Below are 14,057 nucleotides of genomic sequence, written 5' to 3'. Positions count from 1 at the left end.
TGCAACTGGGAAGGAAAAGCAGAAGCCTGCCCTGCACGTACAGCACCTGGAAATATAAAGCTCTTTATAAGCTATTTTTATAAGATGACTAAGATGAAAAGATACGCCCCTGGAGTGGCTCCCCCCACCTCAACACCTAGGGATGCACTGCCTGTGCTGTGTCTTCGTTGCACCATCTTGCCTTTTGCTCCCAAAAGCCCTGCTCAGGCTGTTCCCTGATGGCCCAGGGGCATTTGCTGTGCCCAACAGCTCACCCCCTCTGTGGCCAGGGTGGGACCAGGATTTCACCCTCTCCTGAGCCTCAGAAGCAGAGCCTTCAAATGATCAAAGCAACTGCCAGCAGCTCTTGGGGGGGACTAGGTGTGTGAGTGTTGATGATGGAGACAAAGATGACAGCAGCTACTGAAGTGTAAAAAGCTCACTTCTAATTCAACACCGTGCACTGACAGCAAAGCGCAAGGTTTAGCTTAGAGAGGCCAGCGCATATTTGCAAGACTCAAACCAAATCTTGTTATTAAAGCATATGCCATGGTTCTACGTCATTTTTAAAAAGAGTAGATGTGAGAGCTCAGCTCCATTAACTTGAAGAGAGTTGGTCTGGTTAAGGACTGAGTTATCAGTGCAGGGAGCAGCCTGCATGCCACTAAAGCTCAGGCTCTGCAGATAAACCTTTGAGAGCTCTCTTGAAGAGAAGATCCACCTTCAGCCCTTCTGGAAGATTAGATAGATGAAGAGCAGTTACGGTCAGGCCAATCATTTAATCACCTTTTTTCTTAAAATCACCTTTCCTTTACATTTTTTTAACCCCTCTTTTTTTTTTTTTTTTTTTAACTGTAGTTTAAGAGTATTGCTTCTGATACTGATGTGCTGACAAATAAATTTTAAAAATTTATTTATAGAAAAAATCTAAATGTTAAGATAAAAACTTCCAGTACTTTTTTCTTAATAACTCATACAGCAGTTTTGCTTACTAAATCACTGCTTGCTGTTTTCTAGGGGAAGAACGGACTCATCTGCTGGAAGAAGTCATCTTTACCTCCTGCAGCACCAAGAGCTTGTGGCTCCCAGTGTCATGGTTTTTTTTTTTAACGTTTTTGGATTTGAGGAAGCTCCAAGATTGAGCTTGAAGGGCCCAAAGGCTGTTCCAGCCATCTAAAAAAAAAAAAAGGAGTGTATTTGTTACCTGTTTATTAGAACTCTTTGAGTGTGTTACAAAATTAGTCTGTCAGACTGTTTATTAGAAATCTTTTCCTACACTGAGCACTTCCAAACGCAGTGATGCCTCTGAAACTGCACATTATTTACTTCAGCTCAAAACTCGATCCATGTTTTTCTAAAGATTCAGCATGTTTTTCAACTTAGCAGTCGATTCGCCCATCGTAGGCTATGAACGTGGGTGGTGAGGAAGACAGAGAGCCACCTTCACGCTTCAAAACACTTCCACTGCAGATACAGTCATTAAACAGACAAATTGTTTGGCTAAGGCTGAAACCTGATGTATGCTCATTATACTCTGTTGGCAATTTTCCCTGAATTTTAAATAAAGGTGTTTTCTGTTTCCATAGTGACTCAAGCTCCTTTAACAAGATGCCTCATGCAGTTAGTATTGCACAAGTCACTGTATTGAAGTGTAATAGCACAATTGAAAAGTATATTACATCTAAAGGATTAGTTTAGTTTCTATGAAATTACAGCTGCTTACTAGGGGCTGGGGAGGGATAGAATTGAGCAGCTTTTGACAACGTACAGTGTCGCTACTTATCAGTAAAGTGTTGCTACTTATCAATTTAGGAGAGAAAACGGACATAAGAAAAACACAAGGTATAAAAAAGAGGAGAGGGAACTAAATGGGCTGAGTCACACAGCCTGCTGTTCCGCTCTGAAGTGTGCCAGAGAAGCCGAAATGCATCCGAGCCGTGTCTCCGGCTGGGCTCCAGCACTTGCTCGGCAGCGGCTGCTGTGCCGGGGACAGGCTGGCTCCAGCCCTAGCAGTGTCGGTGGGTTTGGGGGTTCCCACCCACACAGGGAAAACTGGGGAACCCCTTGATCTGCCAGGTCTCAAGGGACCGCAGCTGGAAATGCAGCTTCTCACCAACGCGGGGTGCCCCCTGAAAGGTGGACGCTGCTCTTGGGTGGCAATAGGTAACAACCACTCTACAAACACGGACATTGCTGGATTTCAGTGACGTCTTCTCAGAGAAACACCTGTCTCTCTGCCTACGAAGTGTACTCCGATTTATGTAAATTCCCCTTGCATGCTCAGTTATGGATGAACTGGATTATCTGCAACTCGAACGCCTCATTTAGAGTGCTACTTATTATTACTTTTAATTCATTTCAATACTTCTGCGTTTTTCTTCTGAAAAAAACCACCCCGCGCTGAGCGAGCACTACCCAAACGACCACCGCCTTTCCCGGCCTACGCAAAATGGCTCCTTCCCTTCCGCTTGTACGTTCCCCGTTACGTCACTGGAGGGGACCACGCCAGCTCGGGATGCCGCCGCGCTGCCACCACCCGCGGGGCGGAGCCGCCAGAGCTGCGGGGACGGGCGGGTGACGGCCACACCGGGCCCGCCGCCGCCGGGCGCTCGCAGCCCGCGGGGCAGCAGGCCCTGCGCCCCGCACAGCGGGGATCCGGCCGCCATCCCGACCCGGCCGCAGGCCGCCCTCCACGGCCCTGCCCGCCCGCCGTGCCCGCCGGGGAGCGGGTCCCGCCAGGGGCTGGCCGGCACGCGCCGACGCGCCCTGCCACCCCGGAACCATCCGGCGGCGCCGCGGTTCCCGCGGGGGACACCATCGCGGCCGGGCGGCGCCTCACGTGAGGCCGGCGGAAGGCGGAAGGCGGAAGTGATGGCGGCGGGCGCTGGGGGGCCGGCGGCGGCGCGGCGGCGATAAGCGGACGGGGCCCGACATGGCGGCCTGCTGCGGTGGCTGGGCGCGCCTCTGCTTGCTGCTGGCGCTCGCCGCTCTGGCGGGGCTGGGCGCTGAGGCCAAGGTGAGCGGGGCGGGGGGAAGGGATCGCGGTGGTGCTCCCCGCCTCTCTTCTCGGTACCGGAGCCTTCCTCTTCTCCGCCCCGCCGGTCGCTCGGTGCCCCCCCCGGTCATTCCATCCCCCTGCCGCCGCCTCGGCCTGCTTTCGGGGGAGGCCGGGGCTGGGTGCCGCCCTGCACCGCTGCCGCCCGGCGGGCTCCGAGAGCGGGCGGCGGCGCCAGGTGCGCGGCGCTGGCCGTGGGGCCGGCGGGAGGAGCGGGGCCCGTCTGCCTGGCGGCGCCGGTGTCTGCGCCAGCCCCCGGCTTCTGCGCCAGCCTTAAGTTTGTAGCAATTTCTGTAGCTTTGTTGTGGTGCCCGGGAACGCCGTCGCGCAAAACTATGAGTGACTGTCGCGTGTCTGAATTTTCTCTTTTTTTCAGTGATAATCAGCTGTTTGACTTTTCTATGGCGAGGCCAGAAGTGACTTGGTATTAGTACAGGCCAGGTTTTCCAACTGACCTGTGCCCACTTAGTGTTGCTCCGGCCTGATTGTTCAGTGAAGAAGTTAATTACCAATGTTTCTTAAGATATTATTTTGTAACGCTGTTAGAAATTGCCTTGAGCTTTAAGCCATGTTTACCCTCTGTCTCCTTCTACTTGCTCAAATAAGTTACTCTGAGTTGGGTTTGAGAATGTTTTCGCTTATAGCCCCTCGCTAACCATCTCTGTTCTCTCCATAGGGTTTTCAGTTCTTCTACAATTTGAGGAAAGGAAGGAATTAGCCTATTTTAATACTCTACACAAAGTGATCTTTTTCTGAAATTCCATTTTTCCCAGTAATGGTCTAAATGTTAATTTGGGTGATACTTCTTTCTCACTGTCTGTTAACAGTTCATTTTCCTCACTTTTTTCTGCAGTGCCTCTTGTTGCTTATGCATATTTTAAATTGTTTCTCTAAAACTTGCATTTACAAGTTTCCATAATTTTTCACATTTACTTTGCCTTTGTTTGGAATTCCAGTTTTGTACTTTTTTCTCTACCTCACAACATCCTCCTGCTGTTTAAGAGAAGAAGACTGTAGGTTGTAGTAGTCCCTGTAGTAGCTTTCTTTACAGAGGTGTTTCTGTTGTGGTCAGGGAGGACAGAATTACCCACAGGTTTCTTTGCCAGCTTCTATTTGGGGTTAATATTCTTTCATCTGTTTTAAGGTCATCTCTATATCTATGGTAGACAGTTGTCCTCAAATTGAATAGTTGAGTATACCAACATCAGTAAGTTCTGAATATGTGTTGTTTCTTAAAAAGAAAAGTCAGCTTAAACTCCAGATTTTTCATGTGAAGAATGTTTCCTCTCTAAAACAAGTGTAAGTTGACAAACTGCTCTGCTTGCTTATTAATTTTGAAAGATTGTTCTTAAACTTGAAGGAAATCCTGGGTAAGACTATTCAAAGATACTTGAAAGTAGTTCGTGTTAAGTATTTCATGTATTGTGTGAAGAGTGCTTTCTGTATCCAGCTATGGTTACTGATGACATTTTGTTCTACTTCACAGAATTCTGAGGATGTCCGATGTAAATGCATCTGCCCTCCTTACAAAGACCATTCAGGCCATATTTACAACAAAAATGTTTCACAGAAAGATTGGTGAGTGTGTGTGGCATAAAAAATTATAACGAGTCTTGCTGGCTGAAGGCTTGTTTCATAGTGATTATATGTGAGTCTCCTGTGGTGGTGCCAGGAGAAATAACATCTCTTGCATAACTTGCTGGAACTTTTCTTGTAAAAGTACTCCAGAACTCTCTACCAAGGGACAAGGCTTGAAGTCCATGGGTTTTGCCCTCTCTTCTGTTTCAGTTTGCTTGTTTGTGTGGTTAGGCATTTATTCAGTGATTTGAAATGGTGTGAAGGCAAGGGAGCACAGCCGTGGAACTAGGACTTGGGAGTATTGTCTCCCCTTTCTCCACACGTGAAACCCATCGTATCATTTGGAGACTGTTGTTTCTGGAGACTTCTGTTCCTCGGAATTGCAGCCACAGAGTGCAGTTACATGAGATGGCCTGACCCATCTAACAACACTTTGTTTCAGAGAGAGAAAGGGAGAGGGCTTGCAGCTCTGTGCCCCAGCAACATACTCTGTTGTATTGTTTAGGCCAGCTATAGCATTTGTGAGACTCCTCTCCAAGCTGAGGACTGATGTGCGTGGCCAGGGTGAGGAACTGGGGAAGCAAGGGATTTGTTACATGGGCATAGCTCCCTTGTGCAATTTCACCCTGAGAATCGTGGTCTACGTGAATCGTACAAATAAACCCCCGTGTTTTAGAGTTGCCTTGATGTCGGAAGTACTCGGAGATTCTTGGGTCAGCCTGTAAAAACATGACATACTTCTTGAGGTGTTGACTCTTCTTCAGTTACATTAAGAATTTATAAAAGGCTTTTCAGTCTGATGAGTAGCAGCAGGTTGGCATCTTGATTGTGAAAATTTCATGCCCCTGAGTAGGCTCACGAAAATAACTATAGGGATAAAATTAGTGATACAGATGTGTAGAGCTGTGCCTTGACTTATGAAATTACTTACAGGAGAACTCTGAGGAACAACATTGTAAACTTCAGTTTAAACTAATGAACATAAAATGTGCTGTCCAATCGAAAATACTATTTTTGTCCCACGTGATTAACTTAACAACATTAGTCCTATGGCAAATTAAGTTGCGCAGTGAAACATACTGGGAGAATTCCAGCTGCAGCGGACATTTCAGAGTAGCAGTGTTACTGGTTTTATTGTTCATTACTGCTCTGCAAATGAAAATGGATTTCTTTTTTCAGCAGGTACTGCTTAGCATGTGCCTTACTAGCATTCAAGACCCTGTTTCTCTTAAAATCAGTATTCATAGTGGTTGAAGGAAAAATTTGAAGGCTTGATGAATTTTATGGTGACAGACACCAATGCATATAGAATCTCAAAACCCTGTTTTCATATCTTAAATCTCATTTTGTTGAGATCATTTCTTAAGTGGCCATCTGGGAACATTTTATGGCTTTGATTTTCTGTGTGAGGTGTCTTTTTGCCACGTCTAAGAGGCTTGATTGCTAGTTTATTGCTAGTGCAATAAAATAGACAAATTTAGTGCTGTAGTTTGGCTTCTGTATCAGTGCAAGTGGCTTCTTATTGCCATCCTTTAGGTATTTGGATCAGGTACTTGTGAGATAAGAGCCAGATCAATTTTTAGTGTCTTTATGAATTATGTACAATATAATGACCACTTAGTGCCGGCTTGTCCAGACATAAAATGAAAATTTAATTTTTAATGTTGAACCTGTAATGTGCATCATGGCACTTTTATTTAGATGCTTCAGTTCTTTCCCTTGGAGTGGTCTGTTCTTCGGCTTCAGACTGGCAGACAGCGTGTTATGTGAATGTCGGCATGGGCTGGGCTGCTTTGGCACCAATAAAAGCGTTTGCCCTTCTGGACTCGGGTTCGGAACTACTGCAGGCAATCCCATCCTGGCAGACAGTGTGCTAGGCAAGCAGAGCGGTGCCTGAGCACCTCCAGCATTAAATAACCCGCTGGGAATATGTTGGTATTTGTATTTTGTGCTTTGAAAGTGCTGGTGTACAGAGGCTGACTGCAGTGGCAGTTGTGGATGTGGAGGGAGGGAGGACACCCTGTGTACAAGCTGAATGAACTGGAAATCTCTGTGCAGAAGCTGCCCTTCTGACTAGCCTAGCTTGCCTTGGAAAGACTGCTTCCTTGGTGCTGTTCCTGTGGGTGCAAGGGAGAATGTGATCATGTAGAGGCAATCGAGTGGGAAAATCATTTAGGAAAGGATCAGCCTTTTCTAAATTTTGCTCTCAAATTGCCATGGAATCACAGTCCAAGAAAACACACCATCAAAATTCTAAGGTTCTGATAGATTTTACAGTACCTAGCAACTTGAAATGCTGAAGTGGAGGAAAAAAATAGCTGATTTTATTTGATAGATTCACAGTAGCAGACTTACTACTGTACTTGAGCTATGTACAAGCCTCCTACTATACTTGTGCATTCAATCATATGAACAGAAGTTGTGTACACTATAACTTTCATGTATTTTTGATTTTGTAGTTTGAATGCTGTGCTCCACCACAGAGGAAAATGTAATCCTACTGTCAAATAAATGAGGAAAAATAAACTTTCCGCTCTTCTCCAGAGGATGTGTCTTGACAGTCAATAGTTTTAGTTGTGGAGAAAAAATACAAAGAAAACAGAAGAGATGGGTTGGTGTCTGGCCCTGTGTTTGCAGCGTTGTAATCTGGCCCTGTAAACTGTTGAATTCTAGGCTGCTGCTGTCACTTCAGGCGTTTTGTTTCATTACCTGCTTCTGGCTGTGCTAACATTGAGTTAACCAGGAGAAAGGCAAAACGTGATTTTTGTTCTGTCAGCGCTCTGCAGGGACCGTGGGATGTGAACTCTGAACAACAGACCTGAGTCAGCAAAAAGGCTAAAATTACATAAGTCAGGGGTGGAAGCAGTTGTCTCATGGCAGCAGGATTTTAGTGCTGTGGTATAGAGTGCCCATAAGGTCGTCAGCCACGCTTTTTGGCGTGGGACTGACTTGCATTCTGTAATCTTTTAAGTAAAATCATGCTTTTGCAACCGGGTCCAGTGTTGAAAACTGAATGATATGCATTCACTATGTTGTTGCTTAGAGAAACAACCCATCTGACTTCTTTTTGTTTTGTTTTGTTTCTTTAATGCCTGTAACTTGTGATGGCAAGAAAAAAGAACTTCTGTTCCTGAACACCAAAGAGAGTTAATCTCCCTTCAGATAGTGGAAGGATAGAATAAAACCCTTTTGAGTATGATGAAGAAAGGAGTGTATAGCCGGAATTTACTTTTATCCGTGATGTCAGTGTCAAGTGATGCATTCATGCTGGGATTCAAATCCTTGGACTTGTTATGCTAACAGCTTTAATACTTTAACTGAAAAATGAAAACGTTTTATTTACTTAAAAAGGTCTTACAACTTGTTTAGCAGCTTGTTAATAGCTGATTTTCTTGTTTAAGTAAGTTAATTGTGGAGCAGTGATTTATTTATTTTCTTTGAATCTTGGATACTTATCATTTAGGGCAGCTGAACTTAGGCAAAAGTGGCTTCTCAGCTCACACAGCTGGGGTCTGCATGCAGCTAAAACCAGGTCAAAATGGACTGACCAGTTTCTGTCTTTCTTCAGTGATTGTCTTCATGTGGTTGAGCCTATGCCTGTCCCTGGACCTGATGTAGAAGCATACTGTTTACGTTGTGAATGCAAATATGAAGAGAGAAGCTCTGTCACAATTAAGGTAAACAATGTAATTCTGTTGGCATAGATTAAATACTTCAACTGACTATTAAATCTGTCTGTTGTCTTAGAGAAATACTCTTTTTAATGAGAGTATTTTTCTAAAGTGGCCTAAGATTTAACATTTTTAACATTTAACATGATAGTTGCTCACAGTTTATCTTGAAGTAGTAGCAATAGCATCAAGCTATAGCTGAAGGAGTGGGCTTGAGGTCCTTTATTGGAGATCTCCACTTTTGAGATTAAGCATTACACCTTGCTGAAATTCTGAGTGTTCTATGGCATTTTGTCAAGCTTTGGACTTTGTTTTCGTTATTATTGTAGAGAGCCTCTCCTCTGTCTTAGTTGCTTACTCTAAATTTTCTTTGTAAGGTGAAAAGAGTGAAATTGTCCATGTTTGCTCGAACAGATGATTTTTGTAGTCTTTGCATTCTTAGTCTGTTTGAGCCATTGAGCCCTGGGCTGGGGCGAATAGATTGTGCAGTGTCTCATCTCTTTCATAACAGAGACTCCTTTTTCTGGTCTTTTAGAAGTTTGGTATTTCTTTTTGCCTTCACGTTTTTCTTAGTGACTGTTTGTATGCAGTTCTATGCTAGAGGACGGAGACCATGCAGGAACCCCAAAATCGTCACCCTAGTTTAATGGCCAAACTGAACAAGTGTCTTCGTTGAGGTGATATTTATAACGCCAAGTTGTTTTAAGATGGATAGCATAAGATTTTTAGCAAGATCTCACTAAGAGAAACTGTTTCAAGCTAATATCTGTCTGGCCAAACCCCTTTGAATTCCAGGTCGTAGTTTGGTGTTCTGTGTTTGTGGGTTTTAAGTGATCTGGTGCCACTGCCAAGGATGGCCAGGCTCATCACAGACTTTGCATGTACTCTTCTTTTGTTCCTTGCTGCTTGCTGAGAGATTGTGGGGGTAATGTCACAGGTCTGGCATAAACTGTGCTTGCATTGTGCAGGTTACAATCATCATATACCTGTCTATTTTGGGCTTACTTCTTCTGTACATGGTGTACCTTACACTGGTGGAACCTATACTGAAGAGACGTCTTTTTGGACATTCACAGCTCATACAAAGTGATGAAGACATTGGGGTGAGTTCACCAGGGTGCTTTTGTATTTAGGTTGACATAAAGACTGGGATGGTTAGTTGTTAAATAACTATTTGGGATGAGCAGGGTTTTTTGCCAGGCAGTGTAAATGTTTTTCATGAAGGGAGAGGAAGAGAAAGCTGTGATGACTTCTATGGAGCCATCTTTCATTTTTCCCTGGGCTAGAAAGTATTAAGATGAGGATTGCTTCTGTTATCCCAGTTCTAGACACAGATTATTTTCTCAGAGAGGAAACAGAGTAGGAAAGGAAGTAAACATATACAGAAGGTGCAACTTCTTAATAATCCATACAGTCTTGCTAGTGGTCACGCTTATGCCAATTGCTTACCGCTTAGATTTCTCTCTACAAAAACAAAGCAGAGGGGTTGCGTCTTCTGTTGCTCCAGTTTGAATTTGTTGATGTTAAAAGTTCAAGAAGAAATTATTATAATGAAGTTAAATTATTTCAGCAATCACTATTTGTTAGCATTACAGCTAGAAACCAGAATGTGACAGTAGATTCCAGCAGATAGGAACAGCCTTTTTTCAGAAGTGACTCAATTTCCTGTCATTGCTGGCCTTCCCATCTCCAACACAGTGTTTTTGACAAATAAGTATTCTTCATGTAAATGTCTTCAAAAGTGTTCTGGGAAAAAAAGAAGAAAGGAATATGAAGTGTAGACATACAAAAAAGGCAGTCATTTAATACAGGACATCATTACTGTATTTTTCATGATGCATTGTACGTATGATGCTTTCTGATACAGCTTTAGCAACATGACTTTGTCCAAAACAGTTTGATAGCCAAATAAGAAGTTCAGTTCCAACTCCTGCTGTTTATAACTTGGTTATATTTAGTAGAAGAAAATAAAGCTTTGCAGGTACTGTTAGAAAACAGACAGAGTAAATATTAAACAAGCAGTCAGTAATTGTTGAGCTCTGTCACTTGAACAGCTGTATTGACACTTGGCTTTTAGACAGCTCAGTACAATAGGTTTAGTTTGGTAAACATCAGAGTGTGTTGGTTTTATATAGAAGCTGTGTGTGAACATGCTGAACTGCCTGACGGTAAATGGCCAAGAGCTGGCAGAAAACTGACTCTTTAGCTCAATTTTAAAGTGAAGTGCATTCACGATGATAACAGGAGGCTCCCCATGCCTGGGTCTGTCCTAGGCTTCTGTCCCACCAGCTGCTAATGGATGCAAGACTGTGGTTCTGATCTTGCAGCTCACAGTGACGTCTCTGGGCAGCAGATAATTGTTTGACAGTACAATGAAGTTTGGTCTATGTGGGAAACGTGTGGAAGTTAGATTGAATGAGAAGTTGAAGTACAGTTCTAACCATTCAAAAACTTGCTTGGTCATTATTACTGACAGCTTGTTTACCTTAAAAACAAAACAAAACCCCCACATCCTTTGGAATGTAACAGCAAAAAAGACTAATGTAGTCACTCAGAGGAGTTGTTGAGATCTAACTGATGATTTTTGCCATTCCAGGATCACCAGCCTTTCGCAAATGCGCATGATGTGCTGGCTCGTTCTCGGAGCCGTGCCAACGTGTTGAACAAAGTGGAGTATGCCCAGCAGCGTTGGAAGTTACAGGTCCAAGAGCAACGCAAATCTGTCTTTGACCGTCATGTGGTGCTGAGTTAATTCTGTCTCAGTAAAATGACTCCAGGGAAGGGGACTAATTGGAAAGAGCTGACTTATGTCTTCCTGATCCTGCCAATTCAGAAGGGTTTTCTCAAATCGTTCCTTATGGATTTAAAAAACAAAACAAAAGACAACAATGTTTGAACTTTGAAGGAATGTACTGGAGTGGAAGCAATTTAAAAAGATGAGTTATCCAAAAGCTAAAATCTTCATTTTCAAATGGCTTTTACTAACAAAACTGAAAAGAAAACAAAAGCTAGGCTATGTTGGGTTGCCTCTGTGGTACCTTATTTACAGTTGTGACTTTATAGTGGTTCTTAACTATCTATTTCTCTCTACTATTTATGTGTTTAAAAAGTATCTGGGAACACAGTAATTACTTGCAACCCTCTAATCACTTTATGTAAAGACCTTTTGTAAATATACTTGGATTTTCTGCTGACTAATGCTAGGTACTGGAAATCTAAATCTTGCGGTGTAGTTTTCATATTGGAGAATGAAATCCTGATTGGCTGTATTCATCATTTGGTTTCTTGCACTCACACTTTCAAGATGCTTGTATGTCAAGTGATGTTTGCAGATTTAAGGCAAAACTTAAATGGACACTGACTCTTTGAGCTGCATACTTAAAGTACTGTGATGTAGATAAACTAAATGCAGTGCGTATCAAGACAGTGTTGACATTTTGTTCCATTTAGCTTAATGCATTGTATGTGTACGATACCTCTTGAAAAAATCTTTTCCCTTTCTTTTCATGGGTAAAGTCTCAGGAGTTAGTATATGATGAAATATTTATTACAAAAATCTTTCTGCATTTGTCTGGATTGATGGTGTAAGGCACATACTTTCTCTAGCACCTCCGTCTTGGGAGTTAGGTGTATTTTTTTATCTGTGATTCTGTACTCATCTCTCTTAAGAGGTATACAGTTGCTAGATGACTAACTTTCATATAACCCCTTTGGAATGTAACAATTAAAGATGAAACTGATTTTTGAAAAATGGATGTGCGTTATCTGTATGTCATCATTTTTCTTCCTCATTACCCTGCATGTAATTTCCATCTATAAAAGCACTTCTCTGAAAATGCTTTGAGGTAAAAATATCCACTTGCTCAGTGCTTAGATGAAGGAAAGAAAGGCTCACCAAATTGTTAGCTGAAAAAAGTTTTTAATCCCTGACTCAAATTTAGCTAAGCCTGTGGAGTTACATTATAAAACTGTCTTACACATTTTTCAGTTCCAGGGTGGAAAGAAATGGTACATGGAACAGTACTGTATGTTGCCAGGTGCAGTTTTGGCTTGCTAAGCCCACATCTTGGGGGACAGAGTAGCATGGGAAACAAACTGTACCTGTACATGTAGCTCTGCTACGTCAGGGATGGAAACACACCTGCCCGTGACAGCATTTGACTGACTGCAGCTCTTCTGCAGAAAGAGCTTCACTCTCTTGTCAGTGCTGTAGTCTTCCCAAAGGTGAGTTAATCTGGAGGGAATTACAATGAGTGGCTAATCGGTAGCAGCACAGGAATCTTTCTTTAAATTAAAAAAAAAAAAAAGCAGCACAAGCAGATTGACAGGACAAAGAAAAATAATCCAGACTTGGGTTCAGTTACTGTGCTCAACATCCCACCCTGTTGAGTTGATAACTGTTATGACAGTGATGTACCTAGGGTCCCCTAAAGAAAAAGAATGTCACTTGCTTGTTGGATACATCCCTGTCTACCAGTTCCAGTAGATTTCTACCCCTTGGCTGCCTTTCTGATGAGGCCTGAAGCTGGTGTGGGAAGGAGGATGTGGCCCCACACAAGGGCATCAGAAGCAGAATGCTTCCTTTGGCTGACAGTCCCAAGAAGCCAAGACTGGGTGTGAGTAGCTCTCTTGGTAGTACATCAAGTGTTTCCAACCTTACAGTGACTTCTGGAAGTTTTAAGCTAAACTGGTTTGGCTTTGGGGTTTTTGTGTGGTTTTACTTTGATCAATAGAAGGGCCAAATAGTGAGATAGTCTAAAGTGTCAAGGTAATCCTGTAAAATGTGGGGGTTTTGAAGTTGTGTCCTTTTTCCTTGCCCCTGTACAATCGGACAGCTATATACTGACATATGTAGCATCTATATATATTTGATTATACAGACAGATTGCTCCATACTGTGTTTTTAAGTTTAAACAGAACTTTAAAACAGTTGTCTTGCTACTGATTGCTCACTGTGTTCAAATCTTGTCTACCTCCATAAATGCTTTATTAGAGACCTTTTATATAGTGTTATACTTCTTAACACTAAGGGAATTTGCCGAAAAAACAGCTATAATGAAGATTAAATTTAAGGGTATGAAGCTAACTAATGTGTGTCCTCACCTCTAATCTGGAGACAAATCCATCACAAGTTTCTTCTAAATCATATTTTCTGTGTTTAAAATCACCCTATGAAATTGAGTTTGCTTATGCCTTGATGGTAAGTATTTGACTAAATTCTAGTTGATTATTCTGTTTAGACATTGAAGTATGAAATGCCAATAAATGAAAATACTGCTTTTGTAAACTGTAACAGAATACACGCAGGAAGTAAACAAAGTACATTCCTGATTACTTTTTCGGCTAACCTGGTTGTGTTCAATGCAGTTTTAAAATTTCTGGCTCTTAATGCCAAGTTTTGTTGCCATCATAGCTGTGGTGTGGGTGGAAAAGCCAAACCAGAAAAGAGCAGATCTAACTGTAAGCTACTTTGCATGTTGTCAATTGACTATAAATTGCAGCAGTCATTGACTCAGTGGAACAAGCTACATAATTCAGGTAAGAGTCTTGCGTATTGCTGTATCTAGCAACAGATCTTCACTGAGCGTCAGTGTTTTTGTAAATCGTTTCTACCAGCTATTCAGTAACAGTGCTTCTGTAGCTTTTTAATGAATCGTGTTTAGTATATCTTATTTAATAAGGTGTAAGAAAAATGGAACAATAACTTATTTTTTAATATCATTCAGATATTTTCAGGTATTATTCATCAGTCTTAAAATAACACATCTTGTTTC

At 42.5% G+C, this 14,057-nt stretch overlaps 1 protein-coding gene across 1 annotated transcript; it reads left to right on the top strand.

Moving 5' to 3' along the window:
* Window positions 1-2,884: 2,884 nt before the first annotated feature.
* TMEM9B (TMEM9 domain family member B) lies at window positions 2,885-12,036 on the top strand. Its single transcript, XM_086472121.1, has 5 exons — window positions 2,885-2,995; window positions 4,521-4,612; window positions 8,181-8,289; window positions 9,252-9,386; window positions 10,880-12,036. The coding sequence occupies exons 1-5, from the start codon at window positions 2,912-2,914 to the stop codon at window positions 11,033-11,035; spliced, it is 576 nt and encodes a 191-aa protein (XP_086328247.1). The 5' UTR covers window positions 2,885-2,911; the 3' UTR covers window positions 11,036-12,036.
* The last annotated feature ends 2,021 nt before the right edge of the window (window positions 12,037-14,057 follow it).

This window comes from Leptosomus discolor, chromosome 12, assembly GCF_034619465.1.
Source record: "Leptosomus discolor isolate bLepDis1 chromosome 12, bLepDis1.hap2, whole genome shotgun sequence".
Classification (NCBI taxonomy): domain Eukaryota; kingdom Metazoa; phylum Chordata; class Aves; order Leptosomiformes; family Leptosomidae; genus Leptosomus; species Leptosomus discolor.
The sequence above is the reverse complement of the archived record's forward strand: the minus strand, read 5'-3'. Positions and strand labels throughout refer to the sequence as shown.

Excerpts from the sequence above, each read along its gene's own strand:
- TMEM9B (XM_086472121.1), top strand. The coding sequence starts at position 2,912 with ATGGCGGCCTGCTGCGGTGGCTGGGCGCGCCTCTGCTTGCTGCTGGCG. Across the intron at positions 8,290-9,251 it reads GAAGCTCTGTCACAATTAAG|GTTACAATCATCATATACCT; the intron begins GTAAACAATGTA and ends TGCATTGTGCAG. Across the intron at positions 9,387-10,879 it reads AAAGTGATGAAGACATTGGG|GATCACCAGCCTTTCGCAAA; the intron begins GTGAGTTCACCA and ends TTGCCATTCCAG.